This window comes from Maylandia zebra, linkage group LG22, assembly GCF_041146795.1.
Source record: "Maylandia zebra isolate NMK-2024a linkage group LG22, Mzebra_GT3a, whole genome shotgun sequence".
NCBI classification, from domain to species: Eukaryota; Metazoa; Chordata; class Actinopteri; order Cichliformes; family Cichlidae; genus Maylandia; species Maylandia zebra.
Genome location: NC_135187.1, coordinates 11,913,834 through 11,935,129, shown reverse-complemented (window position 1 = coordinate 11,935,129; position 21,296 = coordinate 11,913,834). Strand labels below are relative to the sequence as shown.

Here is a 21,296-nt window from a genome sequence, read left to right as displayed (position 1 = left end):
TTGCTGCTAGAGCTGGTACAAAGAGTTACTAGATTCACATATTAACTTTCCTTTTTCAGCATTGTGAGTTATTACTAGGTGTATTCAATAAAGATGGAAATGACTGAAGTTAGTGTTTTGTTAGCTCAAATAATGTTTGAATAGCCTACAAATATGAATAAGATAAAGATCAGAATATTTTTTTAACTTCTTGAAAATATGTTTTGTGTGTATAAAAACAGTTAAAGTAAGCACAGTGTGGAAAACCAGTTTAAATAAAAAGCACTCAAGAAATTTATTGATGGTTGCAAATGTCACCAACTGCAGTTTAATAGAGAGCATTGGAGATCTCATGGAAAATTAGATATATCTAATGGGTAAGTCTGAATGTATTTATTAAGTGAATATTTAATATTTTACTGCATTGGACAGTTATTGGGTAAGATTTTAATTGATTAGTGTGATGCTTAATAGATAGGGACATTGTCTGTAGCTGTAATACAATCTGAAATGGTGTAATATTACATACAGTACTTTGCAAAAGAGCAATAGTTATTCAGGCTTTTATCTTTCACATTTTTTCTTTGGATGTTGTCCCCTTTCACTCATTTTTAGTCAAATCCTTATACTGATCCATTTTCAGAGATATATTTTTGGTTTCTTAAGCCACTTAACTCTGACCATTCAAATATAAAAAGGGCACCGAACTCAAGGGACGTACCAGACAATTTAGAAAACAACCCATTTTGAATTATATCATCAGACACTTTGTTGCAAGAAGCCTAACGCAAAAACACAATTTGTTCCCATTTCTTTAGACGAATCTATGAAAACTTCCAAAGATGGCAAAATATAACAAAAATAATGCAAAAATAACCTTATTTTTGCACTTAACTGTGATTCCCAGGAAGCTATTGGCCCAAAACATGGCATATCCTGGCATGCTGTACAGTCTGCTGTAAAAATTTTAGGAAAATGGACAAGTGGAGGAAAAAATAAGAAGTGGCAGACCTTAAAAACTATCTACAGCAGATAAACCGTATCTCAAAGTCATGTCCTTAACAAATGGGTAAAAGGGTACAGCGAAGACCAGACAGAACCTGAGAGACACATGTGATGCATCATCAGTTCATCCATATACTATTCACTGAAGCTCAAAAAAAGTGGAAGGTTGGGAAAGGAAATGGCGAGAAAAGACCGAGATATGCCAAATTACACAAGAACTGGACTGAAAATCTGGGACAACACATCTTATGGACTCATTAACCCAACTTAGAAATTTGTGGTGTAGAGTCGACCATCATCGTCAGAGGTCAGGAGAGATGTACAATAATGACTCTCTACAGCCATCTGTAAAACATGCTGTTATGGTTTGGGGCTGGATTCCAGCCTGTGGTGTTGGGGATCTTTTCAAAACTGATAGAATAATGAACACAGAAAACTATTCAATTCAGTCTTACTTACAGTATAAAGCACCAAAACACAGCAACAGGCGCTTCAAGGCACTTTAACCTGTAAGGTAAAGACATTCCAGTAATACACAGAAACCCCAACAATCAGACGACCACTTATAATCAGTCACTTGGTGACAGTGGGAAGGAAAAACTCCCTTTTAACAAGGGGCCGTCATCTTCTGCAGCTGGTTGGGAGTGAGGAGAGAAAGACAAAAAGACACATGTCTAAATACTGACTTCCATTAGAAACATTATGCTGTATTTCCATTTATGTTCGCACCATTCAGTAAAACACCGTATTCCCATTGTCCTACCAATTTATAAAAAAACGAGCGGTAGCTTAAGACTTGAACAGGACTGTATGTTGCATATTTACCCACTTAAACAACTGTGTAAATGGCATTCTTGTGCACTTAACGTTCAGACTCTTCCAGGGGTTTGGGTATTTTATGTTCAGAATTAAATTGGAGATATTTAAATATAAATGCAGTCCCCCAGCCCACTGCATCAGCTGTACAACGTGGTTGTAGCCTGACATTTATGGTTTTTCTTCATGCAAAAAAAGCTTTCAATAATGACTGAATGACCAAGTGAATTCCTATAATTGAACACTTAACTGAGCTAACAGAGGGTGAGATGATTTAAATATGTACCGAGGCTGATGTGTTTCCCTATCTCCTCATAAAACTACACCCATGCAAGAAACCCAGTGGAAAGAAAAAGCACATTTCCAAGAGGGGAAATGGAAGAAGCCAGACAGCAAATTTCTGCACTAACTTTAGAGCCAGTGTTTCACAGCACGAGCTGGTTCAAAGTGAAACCAGTAGTGGGTCCATAATCAAAAGTGATGTTTGCTCTGTGTGGGCGCTCAGGCTCATAGTGATCTCTTTCTCTTTGGCTGACTCCCAGGGTGTAGCAGAATGAAATGTTTGTGAATAGAATCAACTGTTATGACCCAGAAACAAAGCCTAGAGAAAGAGGCCAGGGCGAGCCAGATGACTGGAGACTGTACAAACTGCTGCTTTGAGACCTTGAGTTTGTTTTTTTCCTGCTTCCAGAACTTTTAGTGAAACAAGTTAATATGTAATAAGCTAACAGTCATGTACACAGGACAGGAAGGACGTGGGTGCCTTCATTCCAGAGCAATTGCGCCAGCAGACACTCTAGGGGAATTTGAAGAGGTTTTCTGGCACCCAAACTAGCAGGATGTAGAGAACATGGCATTTCAGTCAACTGCGCAGCTGTGACTCTTTTTATATGTTAACGGTAGCTTAGAGCTGAATCAGAAATCAGTCTCTGTCACATGGCTGGAAACATGCAAAACTCTACATCTAAAATAACTAAGGCATTTGGGAGTAAATGTGCGGATTTGCACATATTTTCCAGGCACATCGTCAGTTGCCCCCATCTGTTATCTCTCTCCTGTTAGCTCCCACACGTTCATGTGTGCCCAGGCGAACACTGCATGCATTCAGAGTGATGTGCAGACGTTACACAACCCTGCATGTATATATGCAGACAAAGACGTACGCACAAGCTGTGAAGACACCTTCCAAACACTGTGTGCGTTTGTAATTCTCGCCCAGTCTGCTCGGAGAAAGTGAGCAAACCTAGCAAATCTACTTGTGGTGTCCATCCTCTGCTTTCCAAATTAGAAAAGAAAATGTGAGAAGAGTGTGTAAACGTGTGAGAGGAGTGTGTCTGCTCAGTTGTCTGCCCCCGAGGACCTTGGAAAGAGCATCTCCATCAGTCAGGGACAGCAGACAGTTATATCCTTGTTACATGCTAACTAAAGTACTAATTAGAATGTATCTGAAAACTAGAAGGCGACAGGAAATGAACCTCATGGCCTCCGGTATCGGATGTTCTGGACAGGAGCCTGTAGAATAAACTCGCTGCCCAGAGAGACAAAAGAAAGTTACATGTACGTGATCGCTTTACTTATTCTTTTGCAAAGCTCTTTAAGATTAAAAAGGATTTCAAAGGCTCTTCTATCAGAATTAAACAAGATCAAGATATTCTTTGAGTTTGACAACCATATGTACAATTTAAGCATTTTCTGCTCAGTAACAAAATTTAATTGGCAGTGTTTAATAAGAGACTGCAGCAAGTTTGTTAAAAGTATTTAAAGTGCCTTACAGAAGAGGTGCTGCTGCTTTGAGTAGAAGGAGAACACATGGTTATGTAAACCATTTGCTCTGTGGTATTTGACTTCAAGCTGTGCATAGTTTAGGTTTTTATGCTTCTGAACACTGAAAAAGTAGGGCACCCTTCTTTTACACTAACTGATCCATGAGTTATTAATACACCTACTGTTAAAGCCTTCCCCGGCTACATTAACATTCATGAGCTGCCTCTGCAATCTGGGACTCAGGTGAGCTCAGGTAACAGTCACAGAACATGACGTTCAGTGGGTCAGCTCTGTTGTTGTCATCACCAGATTTGAAGTCAAACATGCCCCTTTTCTGCACACTTGAAATTGAATCAGCTCACTTAAGTTTTTGTGGCAGAAGAAACAAAAAAACTAGTGGAGTGGTCTACAATATTTGAGGAGTCCAAATATAAATGCTCGCTTTAATTTTTATTTCACGAAAAGACAAAAATGTGATGATAAAGTCAAAACTGTGCCCATGCCACAAACAACTACCCACTATCTCTATCGGAAGATCAGCTCTTTCTGCAAGCATCATGACAATATGCTTAACTCTGTTACACAATAATGCACAACCCTGGACCCCGGTTGATGTTAATGCCGAGTGCATGCCGACCAACAACAAGCCGCCAGAGCCTGACCTTCAACAGGTAGCAAAATCAATGATCAGCAGTTAGACCTGCAGCATCCAAAAAGATCGCTGTGCGCACGAGATTTTTCTGTAAAGTGCTGCGATGTGCTTTTGCCAACTTTTTGTCAGTTTGTTAATACTCCTGTGCCTTCATTAGAACAGAGATTTGTGCCAGTGTGTACACAGGTGGCCTAAGGCTCATATTGTTAAATCTCAAATATGCAACAGTGCATCAGAAGCAGAGTATTGCTAAAGTAATGCAAAAGTAATATGCCCCATGGTGCAATGCATTTTACATTTTACATACATACATGTTTGTTTTTCCCGTTTGTGAGCAGGTAGGTGCGCCAAGGATTAAGATCAGGCTGACTGTGCATGGAAACACGAGCACGAAATGTTACATTTAGGTTCAGTGGCTTCAGTGATTCGGTTAAGCAGTAAAAAGTTATAATATGTAAGATTTCCACATTTATATGTCAGTGATTTTTTTTTAGTTAGCAACAGTGCTGTCCCCAAGAAGCTATCAGGTTTTGGGCTCCTTTGATCACAAAATACTGTTTATACATTTTTCCGGAGATGACTCGAGAGGGTTTCAGGAGGAGGGCCGGTTACAGAAAAAAGTTGGTAAATCCTGCAATAAAGTCATTAAATCGGACACAGTAACCAGAGTGGAGAATGAGCTTCCAAGCTTAAATTGTAGCTACATATGTCCACATTTTATAAAAGAATATCAGAATATTCTGATATGAAAAATTGAACATCCATGCAACAAAAACAAAACAAAAAAAAATATTTGGGGATTTCCCTAATAGCAATCAACATTTCATTAGTAACCTGTGGCTGTTTAATTAGACTGAAATGACACAATATGAAAACATCTTAAACAATTAGAGCACAATAATTAAGGATTTTTAAGATTGATGCAGATATTTTCATCCGTATATCCATTTTCTCCCACATATCCAATTCAGGATTGTGGTGGCGCTGGAACTTATCCCAGGGTAAAAGGCGTGGTAGACCCTGGACAGGTTGCCATTCTGTCGGCAGGCTAACTTAGACACACACAAAATCCACACAGAAAGGCACCAGCCAGGTGGTGGATTCAAATTCTTCTTGCTGTGAGGCAACAGTGCTAACGACTGTTCCACGGTGCTGCTCCAGTACTGATTTTATTTTTTCCCTTTCAGACACACGAAACATTGGTTAGTAAGGAGTTATTTAAGAGTTCTTACTGGGGAAAATATGACAATGGAGTTGAATTACTTGTTTACGCTCTAAACATTAACACTAATTACAGTTGCAGAGTGCCCTCTGTTGGACAAACTATGTAATATCAACACTCCTAACATGGTTGAAGGGTGTTTCTCATATCTATTCCTTATTTCTTAAATTTATCAGTCATTTTAATGCAAATATATCGAAAATATTGTCTTATTTTCTGGGGGAGCCCAGAGATCAATTAACAGATGTCCATAAGCAGCGGTGAGGTCAACAACTACGCTACTTCGTGATTTCATTTCAATATGCTTTTTGTTATTTTTGTGATCAAGAGAGCCCCATGCAGCTTAATTTATAAACTGTGCATTTAATACGTAGAAAGCAAAGAGAGAATCTCACTACTCTGAAATGATTAGATGGGATTTTAAACAGGATACTCAGACGACTAAGTCAGCCTTAAAAGAAGCTTTTTGGAATCGTTGCCATTAATTTTGCTCATGCACACTCATAAGGCTGTGGTTATGTTCATATGTCAGCTGCTGAGACAATGAGGATTGACTGCATGACTAACTATCAAAGTGAAACCATGTAATGAGTTAGCCAGCCAGCTAGACTCTACGGGCTCTTAATTCACCCTGACATCCCATCAAAAGTTAACTGCATTCAAACTTCATAGACTGCCCTCTACAACCCCAGGGCTCCATCAGCCATGGCTGCTTGGGACTGTGTCAAGCAGGCGCAGATGTGCTCAGCTTTGAATATTTCTTAGGTGCAGAGTGTGAGGGAGGATAAAAAGAGAGAGAGAATGATGGATTGAGAGACGGTGGAAAAAAAAAAAAAAGTTGGACGGTGACTTAAAGTAAAAATCCGAAAGACAGACACAATGAGTCAAGTGAGACAGAGCTGGAAAGAAAAAGACAGACCGAACTGACCCACTTTGCAAATACATATGAGCTAAATATAACTGCTTTTCACTTTGGCTTGCTGTGATGCTGCTTTATGCCTGTATTCCAGGCATAAAGCTGTTAGCATGCTCTGCTTCAAAGGCAGACAGTAAAAGGGTGAAAAAATAGAGTGTCTTAATTTAGAACTGAGTAACAACTATTAATATTTAATGAAACTCAAACTTCCTCCATTTGCCCAAAACAACAGAAACTATTACATATTAATATCAAAAGTTTTTGACTCAAATCTCATCAGTTACCAGGTACGGTATACAAGACATGCTTTGAACCTTTCACTTGTTTTATTTGAAGAAGTTTGAAGCTGCTTTACCAATATAGCAATCCTAGACATCGTATATGTTTATATGTGTAATATATTTCAATATCAACTAGCTTTTACTGCCTTAAGATACACGTAATGCTTACAATGCAGAGTCATGATTCGGTATCACAGTGTCACTTCAAAAAGCAGAATTCATATAGAGACACAAACTGTTTACATTCTTCTGCTTTAAGGAGGGACCGGCTGATTAAACAGCCATCAGGCATGATGTGACCAATGCAATTTCTCCATTAGTTCCAGTCATATTCGATCAAGCCATGGTTGGTCAACCAACATGGTAATGAAAGAAACCCAAAACTACAGCTCTGTGTGGCCATATGTTAACTTGACAGAATGACTGTATGTAGGCCTCACGCCGCGCGGCACTCATACAGTTTACTATGCAGATATTAAAGACAACCCAAGAAACAAAACTAGATAGAAGATTTAAATACTGGAAAGGCGCACGAGAAAAAGTCTGTCCTTCTGATTCTATGGTACAACACCACCTCTACCCACCTTTGCCAAACACTTTGACAGCCTGATGTTCATATCCACTTCCCTGGAGCCTATCCCAGCTGGGCACAACCTGGACAGGTCGCCAGTCTGTCGCAGGGCTAACACATAGACAGGAGACAACCAGCCACACTCACATTCACTCCTGCTTTCACATCTATGGGCAATTTAGAGTTTCCAATTAACCTACTAACCCCACCAACTGCATGTCTTTGGACTGTGGGAGGAAGCCGTAGTACCCGGGGAGAACCCACGCAAACACAGGGAGAACATGCAAACTCCACACAGAGAGACCCCGGCCTGATGGTGGAATTGAACTCACGACTTTCTTGCTATGAGGCAACAGTGCTAACCACTGGATTTTAGTCCTTTAATTGATAATTATAGGATATTATATCTAACCTATTTAAAAAAAAACTATTTGAATTTCCCACTGTAAGGCACATCTAAAAGTGCTCCCCTGATGTTTTCAGCAATGAGCTCATTGTACCCCAGCACACTGCTGTTCTTCAACGGCCTGATTAAATTAGTAGTGATCTAATTAGCTCTGTTGCCACCCCCCTGAAAAACACTTCAACTGAATTACAATTAACATTTTGTCCATTTTTGGCCTTCACTGTGGAGTACTGCTGTAAGTGGAGGATGCGTTTCTGTTACCATCTGCCTTTGCTCATATAGTTTAACAGAGTACTTCTGAAAGTACAACTACTAGAAAAGTTGCATTTTAAAAATGTAATTTTACAGTTATCCATATTGTTATGGGCCATATTCACACACACTTCCTAACTGAACCAAAGCTCCTGTTTATTCCACCTTAAGAGAACTTTAAAGAATCAGCTTCACAGCACTAAAAACGCCACATAACGATTTTCTTCACCTGACAATGACTCTCCATCTGTGCCCACTATATCATCAGTGACACCCAAACTCTCAGATCAGCAGCTTCAATCAGTCAGCAGAATGGAGCGCAGATGACTTCATGGTCACCAGGGACTGAAGCTGACACAAAGCCAAGTTTTTGCACTTGACACACCGGGGTGCCAAATATTCACAAAAAGCAGAAAGGGCATCCTTTTGGAAAGAGACGAGAAGTGCACAAAGGGCCGGGAGCGCTTTGCAAGGATGAAATAAGCAAAGAATGACTGGAACATTCAGCAAAATTTGTCTCCTCCCCTGGGCTTAATTTCCCTGATGGTCACACTTCATAAAGGTCGATAAAGTTACTGTATACAGTAAATTTTGTTCTGCCCTGTTTTGCGGTACGGACAAGAACCCATGCAATCAGCCAGGTATTTTTACAATGCATTTTTAAGAATGCCTTCACAGAGGTTAGACAGAAGCTATCTGCATAAAACAACATTATTGTCTTCATTAATTTGCATATTCATCACTTCTAAATGTGGAAAATTTACACTTTTTCTCCCTTTCATCGCTATAATTCTGAGAACAGAATTAGCATATGGCTCATGATTCAAGTTGATTGAGCTGTACCATGAAGCATCCCGAGGCTACAGATGAAACTTTAAATACAATGAGAGGGAAGTATTAATGCAGGTGTGATAGGAATAGATGAATAGAACAAAAACTACAATTTGTAATGGTGCTTTTAAATTAGAGAGCTGGTTAATGGTTACATCATTTTACATCATTTTTTTCAAATGATAAGGATGTAGTTTTGTAGAACGACTTTTATTATTCTTCAATCATCTGTACATACATTGTGTTAAACAATGTAGTTTGAAAAGTGACACTAGGCATGCAATTTTTTTTTATGTATTTATTAAGTGCAATTAGGATATTTGTTTTGGATCTATGGTACTGATGTACCCTTTAAACTTCTAAAGCAAATCAAGTTGTTCCTGCAACAAGAAACAATATTAACACACATCCTCATTTTCCTCATGAGATGCAGGCTTAATATCTTAACTAATATAGTATTTCTACCAAGTGAAAATAGGCTTATTTGTTATTAATATACTTAACTGAAAGATGCCAATTGTACCTTCTGATGTAAAGTGAGCCAAACAGTACCTAGTTAATGTCAAACCCATGCTATGGAAGTCACCAGAATCAATATTTTCAATTTATATACTGTAGGCACAGTATGCTGTTCATGTACAAATGCTGCAGTTCTTCCAGAACTACCAGGGGCATCATATGCCTCCAAGTGTTTTAGAAAAGAAGAGGAAAAAGAGGACACCCAAAAGCAGCTAGCACAGCTGCTCTGACTATATGATAAGAATAGCATAGTTGGGTATGGTACTTTGCGCTTCAGGTGGATAGCCCAGGGGTGATGCTCTCTGGCTTATTTCAGGCCAAGCGAGAGAATACTTCCAATTTAGCAAAGCACCTAAAAGATCAGCATACAAAACTTAATAAAGAATTCAAGGTGAATGAGTTTCAATTTAACATCAATTCAAAGTATTATCCTTCTTATGTTACCATTTTTTAGACAGATGTCCCTGTAGGCCAAATTGTTTGCAATGGTTTACATGAATTAGCGTTAATATTGTATATGCAAAATATAATGTTGACATTTCAAATAAACAGTCTGTCACCAGCATTTGGGTACATGGAATATTCACTTTGTAGGAATAGAAAATAGTGTAATTTTGCTGGTACTGGTACCAACTACTACATCCCATGGTATCACAGCATCCCTAGCTCACACGTTAGTGTCACTTTGGTTTTGTTGTGCACCTCTTGATTTTGTAACATGGTCAGGTGGAAGACATGAGTGTGTCTATACTCAGTACAGGAGCTCAAAGATTCCCAGAGGACTGAGAGCAAGATGCTGCAATAGTCTTTAAACATGAGAAAAAACTCTACAAGCACACCCAGTCACACCCATGCAACAACAGTAAGCCAAACTTTAGCCCACTTTCCCTACTAAATCAGTCTTTTTCTTTAGGTTGAATACGTCTACATATCTTGATTTGGCACACATTTTTAAACCAGATACCTTTCCGACATAACCCTCTGCATTTATGTCTCCCCCTGGTCTCAAACAAGTGGCTTTTAGATGTTAGCTGAATTTATCAACCACTACACTGCCGAGGTACTACCAAGAAATCAAAATAAGAAAAGGCATTAAGAAAACATACCATATTTTATTAGTTTAACATTAAAGTCATTGCCTTTTTTTCTGTGTTTTTTAATTGGTCCTTTTACTTGTACAGAACACGTTCTAGTAAAACTGAGGGAATATAAACTAGTGCTGCGGAAAAAGAAAGTGTCCAGACCAGACACACTTGGCCTTTCCTTCTCCTGGATTTCTTTCTCTCAAGCTGACAGTCAGAGACAGCAATGCAAGCTGAGCCAGCTAAAGCACTCAGACCAGGGACAGGTCCAATAGAATTGTAATGAATAACCCATTGACATTTGTTAGACAGACTCTTTCAGGTACTTGCCCTTTACATCAATCCATGGAAGTAGTGGAAATCTCTGCAAGTCTGTTAATGAGAAAGTCTCCTTTGTGCACGTTGCTTGAGGGCATGTTTGTGCCTACCAATACTTTAATTTTCTATTTTTAATTTTGCTTATCTCTTATGCTAAACTCCAGGCAGCAGCACTTTAGTATGGTACATCAAACATGGCTGTAGGCCTACCTAAAGGAGGACGATTGCACAACACTGCTCTCCCTCGACATTTGCTGCATCCGCTTCTGTCATCTTAATCCTATTCCTAAGGTTTGAAAGATCCTCGTCCGATGTAGTAGCTCCTTATTAAATTGACTAAGATGTAATCCCATTCCACTGACTCAAATAAACATGTTTATTCTCCTAATTCTATTCCTGGGCTAGATCCGGGGGAAGGATTTGAAATGAGTTTTCTGAATGGGTGCACAGACAGGCAGAGCAGGGCAGGGCAGATCAAGGAGGCTGGATGCATAGAGGCAAATAGAAAGAAGGGAAATGAACAACCTCAGCCACAGGGGTAAACACTACTGCGACTAGACTTGGGGTCCAGCTCTTGCCGCTTACTATATGTGTGTACATGCACACGTCCACATAATTCATGGTCCTGACACATGTTAGCCTTTTAGTAGCTTGCCTGGTTAAATTATAATGACGTTAGCACTGGAAAAATGTAGAGCCTCTGTCATGCTGATAATAACAATGAATGCTGGCGGCTGAATGATTAAGACGTTTACTATGTGGTGTTCTCACCCTGATTGCGCTACCGGATCGCTACCAGATATAATCAAATTTTGTAGGAGACACAGCTGCTATGCTGTCCTACAAAAATTAAAATCTACCCAAGATTATCTTAAAACTGAGTTATCTTATAAAACAGTTTCAGCATGGGCAAGTTGCAAGTGAGGGAATAAAACATCACCTAGCAGGTCTGAAGGGTTAATCAGATACACTGGAATGTTATCACAGCTACACTGACTTGCTGCTCTGAACAGATGCTTGCAAACAACAGATTTTAAAAAATGCTGTAACATAAATAAAACAAGCTAATCTACTTGAGCTTATTCGATTTAGTTGTGTTAGGGTATGTGGAAAATGTTAAGCAAGATTTAATTTGCTTAATAACCCTGTTATTGTTTTGGTTTGCAAGAGTCCTCCTGCATTGGCGACCGCTGGTACCAACACTTTCAGTTTGACACTATTCTATTTTTGGTCCCAACATGGCCTTAAGGCACCAATGTCTTCTATCAGAACTGCTGTTCAGAAGTGCTCACACCTTTCTGATGTGGGTGCGTGTGACCATTTCTGTAAAGTTCCCAAACCAACAGTCCAACATTAACACCCACGCATCTACTCCCTCGTGCTTCATACCCAAAGTGAGCCAGCATTTAAACTTCTCTCTTCGCGTCTCTTCTTTCATTTGAAACATAATTTCTGTCACATAAATAAATGAGTCAGACACTAATACACTATTATACTCATATTTTAACAGTACTGCGTCCCTACCCTCCATACGATGGTTAGCTTCACACTCAGTCATTGTACCAGTACATTTATGATACAACCTTTAGTCAGCAGAACGCTAAAATTAATTTCCCCCATTAAGTCATGACTTTGTTTACATAAGCTGTTATGAAGCAAGGTCACTTGATGTCTCCATCTGTGCTAAGGGCCCCAGGTGAAATTATCTTAAGCTACGTCACTAAGGATCCTGTGTCAAGTTTCTGGAGTATAACCTCAGTGCCTATCAAATTAACTATGTGTCAGAATAGACATCCCAGAGATGCACTGATCAACCAGCCAGGTACCAGAATCTGACAATTTCCAGCAGTCTTGGCTTTGACCAGTGACCGGTCAGTTAGCCTCATGTATGTCAGATGAGATGGTTGGTTTCATGCAATAGCAAGCAAATAGTCATGCACATACTTACTGCCATGCTATAAGCAGCATGCATGACGGCTGTGGCCAGTACTCAGTCTGAGTGTAGAATACACAAAGTTTGCCAAAGTAAACCAAGGGGGAACCCTAAGTATGAAAATCTTCCTAAAATCAAACCTAAGCTGAACATGTCCAGTTTGAAGAAGCTAACAAAGCCAAAGTGGCTAAAGCTAAAGCTATTCAGACGCAAAGCTAGCCACCAGCTAGCAGCCTCAATATGAGAGAACGATCAAAGCGAAAAAGAGAAACGGGTGAATGTTTTGTTACCTAAGTTATTCTGCAAAATTGAGTAAGTACCTGTGATTAGTTTTGTTATATGACTGCTGCATGTGCTTATTTTCTTAAGGTAAAATATATCAGCAGGTAAAGGTTCATCTTCAGTTAATTACAGTATATGTAGCTCTTTCCAGTAGCACAGCACATTATATTTAGTTGCTTCACCGAGAGAAGATCCTAAAATTTTGCTAACAACATTTTGCATTGAGGAAATGTTGACTTTTGCTCGCATTCTGTTATGTCAGTTAAAGATCTATGAAAGAAAAATATGAATTGTTAAAAAGTTAAAACATCATCGGAAGATCACTCAGAAAAAAATTACTAGAAATTGGAATGGGACAAGAAAATTGCAATCAATACACATGTACATCAATCTCTAAGTTGTTCTGAGCAATCAACACACCCTCACTTACTCAGAATCTAATGTGTCAAAGAGTGTATCAGAAACATGACCATCTTCTTTCTCAGATTTCACTTTTTTCATCTAGACTAGACTTTTTTCTAGAATTTTTTATGCTAACAAAAAAAGCAGTGCTTGTACAAGAAAACAGTGGCTCCTAAACAGATCATTTAAAAGAAGCTATAATCAAATTTCACACCATTTAAAAGACCCTAATTAAACCTTCCTCTCGAGTGTAAAGTAAACTATTTGCCGGCTTATCATTAAAGAGCATTGCAAACATTTGTGCTTCCTTTGTTATTTTGTGTAAACTGAATCGGCTAAGCACAGCTAATCAAAAGTGCCTTTCAAAGTAAAGCTCAGTGGGGTCCTGGGGTGGCAGTCTCGAAAGCCCTCATTTCCCAAAGAGCTTTTTTGTCCTCTCATAGCTTATAAATTATTAAATATCTGACCTATATTCTCTGTCTTGGAAGGGTTGGTGGAGAACTGGAACAGAACACAGTGACACAGCAGAGTTGTTGTGATGTTTTTTTGTTTTTTCATCACATCTCAAATTAAAAGTGATGATGCTGCCGCAAGCTTTGTCCCACCCGCAGGGACAGTTTAGCAATAACTGCAGAGAAAATAATGGTTTTAATTAGATCTGATCTAAAATAAAAAATAAAAAAAAGAGAGGCATTTTTAGCCAACTGTGGCAAATTTAGAAGTAGAGATCAGTGAGCATAGGAAACCAAAACAGGAAGGAGAAATAACAAAAGCAGGACATATAATTTAATATACCTGCACTGTATGCAAACCTTACTTTTATTTTCTGTTTGATTGTTTAATACGGCGGTCCCCAACCCACGGTCCGTGAGTCGTTTGGTACCGGGCTGCAAGAGTTGAGGCTCGGGTGATGGTTTTCAGGGGGTTTTATTGGTTTTTATCGTTATTTTTTTTTAGCGTTTTTATCGTTAATTCGGTTTCCCTGGGTCTTTTCCTGTGTGTTATGAATCAATTTTATTTATTTTTTGGTACTGGTACTGGTTTTGTTTTGTTGCATTTATCCGTGACACCTTAAAAGCAGGTCCGTGAAAATATTGTCAGACATAAACCGGTCCATGGCCAAAAAAGGTTGGGGATCGCTGGTTTAATTTATAAAATGCTCAAATAGAACCCTGACCAATATAACTTTTCTGTTTTAAAAATAACAAAACACAAAAAATCATGGAAAATCTCTTGTATTCAAAAAAAAAAAAAAAAAAAGACAAATAGTCACTGATTAATTTTGCAACAATAAACTATTTCATTTGACAGGTGATTTGACTATAGAGAGCTTGGACTCAAAAAGGTTTAGTGCCCTTTGCTTAGCAAATATAACACAACAGCAAATAAAAACATACTATGTCATAAAAACATCTACAAAGTCTTACCGGTACTTAATTAAAAGTTTAGAATCACAAGGAGAAAACTGAGCTAAAAGCATCAAAATTAAAACTACTCAACTGCAAAAATACATCCTTGTGAGTGTTATTAAAAACAGGAAGTGGCGCTCGTTTATGTGTCCTTACAGATTAAACATTTAATCGTTAGTTATTATTCATCCCTGGCTCTGTTCCACAGCCTGTTTTTTGTCCTGTCTCCCTGCCCCTCACTCCACGGCCACACCTCTCTGGAGGTTTCTTCCTGTTAAAAGCCAAAAGCTTGCTCATGTGATTGTTGAGTGTGCCTCTCTCTTAATGTAGAAGCGAATATTGTTGTGATTTGGTGCGATATAAATGACACTGAACTGAATTCAATTATAATTATAGAGTTGAAGTGTGTGCCTCTGTGGTTACTCACATAAATATGTGGGATGATTAATCAAGTAATCTAAGCAAATCTGCACTCATGTTTTGATGTTGGACTGAATCTTTGCTTTACTGTCAGGTGCTGAACTATTTTACTTCTTTGGGCCTTGAAATAAAGTGTGAATTTAATTTTAGGATCATGCAATTCTAGATAACTGAAACATTACAAGACACTCTAACCAAACCCCGAAGCTGTAGCCCACTCAGGTATCACACACCCAAAGCCTCCTAAGTTCAATGTAAGATCCTTTTTCTATGTCTTTTATAATGTGAAAAATACAGCTGTCAGATGAAAGTAAACATTTCCCTCTTAAATTTAAGGAAAAAGTGAATCAGTAAGAGAATACCATATTACTTTCTTCTACTCCGAGTCACAGTATTTCTGTAGCATCAGTACATTTTACCTTCAGCGTAAGGCTCCGCAGGATGTTTCTGACAGCTTTGGAAAAGTTTGTGCGAGCTTGGTTTGTGTGTGTGTGATTTTCTTTCAGATTGTGGCTGTTGCAGCTTCAGTGAATAGGGACGTGACTCATAATTCATCTCTGTGAGTGACACAAGTAAATGAATCGTGTTCGAATGCAAAGATTTATTCCATAGCTGCATGAACTGCTCAAGCCTTAAGTGGTGACATTTTGTTAGACTATCTCCTATAGAGGTGCCAATCCTGTAAGATGATTTTGGGAGCATTAAATCATTTCATGGGAAAAATGAAGTGATGTCATGACTTTTAGCTGTGGTGTGGCTGAGGACTGATGCTATTGCTCCTTGAAGAAATGGTTGAAACTGGACAACAGACAAACTACGCAGCTTTGGAACAAAGAGTGCATCTGCAGACAGCCTTGCTCTTACAGCTTTGAATGATGAATCTCAAGAGGTGCATGAATGAAACTATACAGGGGAATATTCTGGAAAGGTTGTATCTAAGATGCTTTGAAACAGATGACGTCTCTATACCTGTTGTTCAGCTATCTGCCCTATTAAGATGCAATATCATCGGAGCAGTAAAGACACAACTTCGTGGCTGCAACATTTCTCGACTGGGGGCCAAACACAGAGCTTGAGAATGTTTAAAGCGGCCTTGAACCTTACAATAGGTTTAACCAATGAGGGGAGAAGTATGATCAAAGGCTCTAGGGGCAAGCACAAATGCTTCACTAAAATCTTAAACAGGACCTTAACATTAGAGAAAATGAAGGGAACAGCAGTCAGACAGCATTTATCTCATCTCGCTGTTTAATCTGTGCTATCAATGCCACTACACATACATCCTGGACAAAACAAAAAAAACCGTATCCTCACTAAGATAACTTAAACCAAAGAAAACAAGAGAGACTGGTTCAGGTCAGACAATACACAGACATGGCTGTGCACACAAACGTCCCACATAAAAAACCTGATCTTGGCTATGCAAGCGCTTCGAAATGTCATACCAAACATACCTGCGTGGGGAAATACACAAACAAAGGACTGGAGAAGCCCTCTCAAGCGAGAGAGCTGGCTGCACTCAATGCGTTTAAAGCATGCCTCTGACATACCTCTCATTGGATTCTGGATCCACAGGATGCCTCCGATAAGGTGAGGAGACTGGCCGAGCATTGTGACTCACTGACTGCCACTTCCCTCACCTCAAACGTCCGGAGCGAGCACCTTAACTAACTGTGTATTGACACTCACGGGGAGAGGCAGGTGACCACCCCTGTCCACATGCCACACCACCTGCTGACAGGCGAGCAGCCTCTAAGAGACTGTTCTTGTGGAACAGGTTGAGCGCTCACACGGCGCGCTGTTGCATCACGAAAAAGACCCGTGAATAAATCCTAGCAGAGATGGGTTTATCTTAATGTTCTCTCATAAAAGTGATTCAGAATCCTCCAGAGAAAATGCCGAGGCGACCGTGTCAAAGGACTTCGGCGATCCTCGGTCGCAGACCTGTTAACCGGGGCTCCAATCGCAGAGCAACGTCGAGGCGCACAGGCTGCCACAATGTAAATACAGAAAGAGGCTGCGCGTTAACACGAGGCTTTATGGTGTGTGATCATGGATCAGCACTCTGAATACCAGCCGTACATTGATTCAATTGTACAGCGTAATAATAGGCTCGGAGAAGATGACCAAAACGGCGCATCTAACGCTGACAGAGCAGAGGCTACAACATCACCCAATCACAGCCTTTCACAGCTGACCTGACTGTGTCTTGGCTGAATCGTGTAAATCCTTTCATATGATAACTATACTATTGTATGCAATATTAGAAAGGACACAAAAAACCTGACACGCCGGTGTGGGCAGCGCATTGTGAGGCGCCTTACCTTCCACGGCCATGGTGCTACTCCACAGATTTGGGCATCACTCGCAAAGGGGAGCAGACGAAATGTAAAAGTCAACGCTCGCTCATTGTACCTTGTTTGGTGTGTTATCACCACTTTGCTGCGGGCAAGCCGGAGCGCACAGCTGCTGCCGCGCCTTAAAGGATTCTGGGAAGTGTAGGCTCAGCGCTTACTGGAAGGAAGAGGAAGTTTCCTGGGTTTTGCAGAGAAAGCAGTTTTAGCCGTAGCTGGAAACAGCGAGGCAAATGTCTGTGTACGCAGCACATTTCAACGCAATTAAATCAAAGTCTGCAGGACAGAACACACACACACACACACAAGTTAAAAAAAAAAGAATAAAAAATTAGCTTGCATATTATGTGAGAGAAAGCACGCCCACTGGATCTAGATTTTAAGCTTGGTACAATTACACAATGGAAGCCAGGAGCTGACATATAAGATAAATCCTGTTGTCTACGCAGGAGAAATAATTTGCTTCCTCCTTTTAACTAATTAGGTCTTTGGTCAGTAGTTCATGAGCCAAATGTTTGAACACAATCCCACCACTTTGTTACTGTAGCAGCTAGAGAACAATCAAGAGTTAATTTCACTGATAATTACATTGTAGCTCTTTGTCTGTCTTACTGGATCCTGATAGAACAGTGGAGCTTTCACACACTGGGGCCTGATGACTGGATGTGGCACCTCCTTTGTCACCTTCCAAATCTGTTTCAAGTCCATTGTTACATCAGATGCTTTTGTTGTTATTATTATTATTATTATTATTATTATTAGTAGTAGTAGTAGTAGTAGTAGTAGTAGTAGTAGTATTAGTATTAGTATTATAGCCTAAGCTCAATCTGTCACTATCCAGGTGGTCTGTGCTGTCACCATATCTCTTGAGTGAATGATATATCTATGACAGATTTTAGATTGACATGCTAGACAGTGCTTGACCAACATCATCAAAGCACCAAATTCGGGATCTTAAAAATTAATATAAACCCTACGCTGCCTACAGTGACTACAGTCCAGTGATCACTACAGTCATCACAAAACTATAGAAACCCTTTTTAATCAGAGTATAGCATCAAGTCAGTCAAATTTCTGGGATATTGATCTAGTCAGTTAGGTAGCAGAGGGGATTGTTAATCAGGTTCAGCTACTACTAACAGGTGGATTATTGAGGCAACAATGCAGGTAGAGGCCACCAGACATAGTAGTGGTGGACAAGCAGAGGAAGATGGCTGTAGTGATTGATGTAGCTATACCAAGTGATCGCAATATTAAGAAGAAGGAACATAAGAAACTTGAGAAATAACAAGGGCTGAGAAAGGAGCTGGAGAAGATGTGGAGGTGAAGGAAACAGTGGTCCTCATGGTAACTGGAGCCAAGCTCGAAGGATAAAGACAGCCCCGTGGGAGATTGGGGAATTAATATATATGTTACTGTTACTAGTACTAATTACGACAGTACAAGCATTTTCCAGAGAATTATGTCTTCATTACTTAGGAATGCTGCTCCCCTGTTGAGCTACTTCTTGTAGCGACACAATATTATACGTCTTAAACACAAGATGGCGCCAGAGCCTTTGCAACGTCAGTTTTCATTCAATAAATCCAGACTTTCATTCAATATAATCTGACTTTCATCAAATATATTCGAGTTTCATTCAGTATATTCAGATTTCTATTTTAACTGAATATTTTCCTGTTCGCTTAGTCTTCAGCCAGGCTGTGTCCCATAATGTGTCTCGCGGCTCTACTCTAGTTAAAGTGGAACGTTTTGTTCAAAGAAGATCTATGCATCTATGATCTATGCATTAAGTAGATGTTTATTGCTTTCTTATTTAAAGATACAGGAATTAAACTCCATCGAGCCAGCAAATTAAATCGACTAATTTCCAGTTTACACGTATAGTTGTATTTTTGTTGGATCGTGTGGAGGACGGTGAATAATGGCATTAAAAGTATACAGTGAGTAATAGAAAGATGACAGATTGCCAAAAGAAAACAATTACAGTTATCAACACCCGTTTTCTCGATCACTGATGTGTGCAATTGGGCAAAAGCAGTAGGTTAACTACTTTATAAGGATAAGAAGAAAAAAATAGTAATTATAACTTATTTTCATGTAGATACTTTATCATTTTAGATACTAATGAAAATACCCCTAAAGAATTTTGTGCAAAGTGCAATTCCTGTCCAAAAACTGAACAGATGATGCTACGGTCCTCAGTGTGCAGTGTTGTTGTAGTTTGGATCAAAAACAGCCATAGTGGAACTGAATGCTGATAAATAAATGAGACACAGACAAAGACAACATAAGATAATTGCTGGTGGTTAATATGCTGCATTCTCATGACCAATAGATCAATAGACCTATCTCTTTTGTGCTAATTTTGAATGAAAGCAGTGTTAATATCACAAGGTGTAATTTTATTTTTTTATATTCACCCTATGATGTGGCCACTGTAGGTTTCCCAGACCCTTACAGCTGTGATCCTATCTTCTCCAGTGATAGCAAATTAGGTGCCACTTCCTGACCCGACAGAAGGGGAGAAAGAGTACTGAGGCTGGACTGCAAGGAGGAGAAAACAGACGTCATGAGGCAGCTGAATTTGTTTGACAGCGATGAAGCAGATCATACTTTGTGAACACAGTGCACAGTTTACTATTATTGCTTGTCACTTAATTGTAAATCCCTAAAATGCTTTAAAAACACATAATTGAATGCTGAAATATCAGATACACCTCATTGCCACTTACAGGAAGCTGAAGCAGAAGCCACAAGAAGCGCAACGATAACAACGACAACAACGACAACAACGACAAGCATTCTGTGAACATGAACACAAAGAACTATTTAATTATTTAAGAATTATTTAAAATTGGTGTTGATTGTAATTATAGTAAAAATGGTCTCACCTGTCTGCTTGGTTGTTTAGGTCAAAAAGATGAAGACGCGAATACTGAAACGTGCGTCTAAGTTTAGGCAAAACTGTGCAGCTACACTCTCCAGTTTACAGCAAGACGCAGCCTGGTTCATTTATACTCCCTTTAGTGCTTCAACATACAAATGATGGGCGGTATTTTCTGTTAAAGCATATTTGCATGCATATAATGTGTTCACATTGAACACCTGCAGACTTCACAGTTGATTTCACTTTTTGACTAAAATTACCGTAAGTACAGATATATAAGCAGGAAACAGATACATTTTAGTCTCCCATTATCAAACCATCCCTAGGTGCTGCTCGGCAGTGATATTGCATGCTACATTCAAAATTATATGCAGATTTGTCCTAATTAGTTAAATGGACTGATTCTTATATAGCTGCGTAGCAAAGTTTGAAACTTTACAAAATCACATGAAATCTTTTAAGAAAACGTCCTTGAAAGCAGTCCTTGAGTGGGATTTAAGTCTGTATGTGAGCTTCAAGAAGGCTGTGTGAGTACACTATCCAGTTTACAGTAAGAAACTGGCTACCATGTGTACATTTATAGTGCCTCACATTTGAATTAGGAGATAAAAGTTTTCACTGGTCTGTTGCACAAGTATATGCAGTAGCTGGCGTTCAAATTTATAAAGTATGTCAGCTAGGCATGTTTCTCATTGTTAGCATGTTAGTAATCTGAACATGACTGAAAATCCTGCAGAACCAGATTATTAGTTGTTCTTGATTTTACTAACCACCACTTTACTTAACCACCACTCGGCCTTGTTTGGCAGTGATATTGTCTGAAACCTCCAAAACCTTGTGCAGACTTTTCCTGTTCACTTGGGGTTCAGCCACTCTGCAATGAACTAATGGATATCTGGTTAAGAACGCTTCCTTGAAAACAGTTACTATTTAGAATTTTAAAGAATATCATTTTAGTTAAAGAGCTTTACATAATGGGAGTTTATGTTATC

The 21,296-nt window shown here is 39.2% G+C and overlaps 1 protein-coding gene across 2 annotated transcripts in view; it reads right to left on the bottom strand.

Moving 5' to 3' along the window:
- The window catches only part of samd12 (sterile alpha motif domain containing 12), a 131,786-nt gene extending 114,247 nt beyond the window's left edge, over nucleotides 1-17,539 (bottom strand). The window contains exon 1 of one of the 2 annotated variants that reach the window (XM_004548946.5): nucleotides 17,385-17,539. In XM_004548946.5, coding sequence (XP_004549003.1) covers nucleotides 17,385-17,397 — 13 coding nt within the window. In that variant the 5' untranslated portion in view covers nucleotides 17,398-17,539. Of the gene's footprint in view, nucleotides 1-16,610; nucleotides 17,128-17,384 lie in introns of those variants that run through there. The other variant, XM_004548945.5, reaches the window with a different exon arrangement.
- Nucleotides 17,540-21,296: the final 3,757 nt, after the last annotated feature.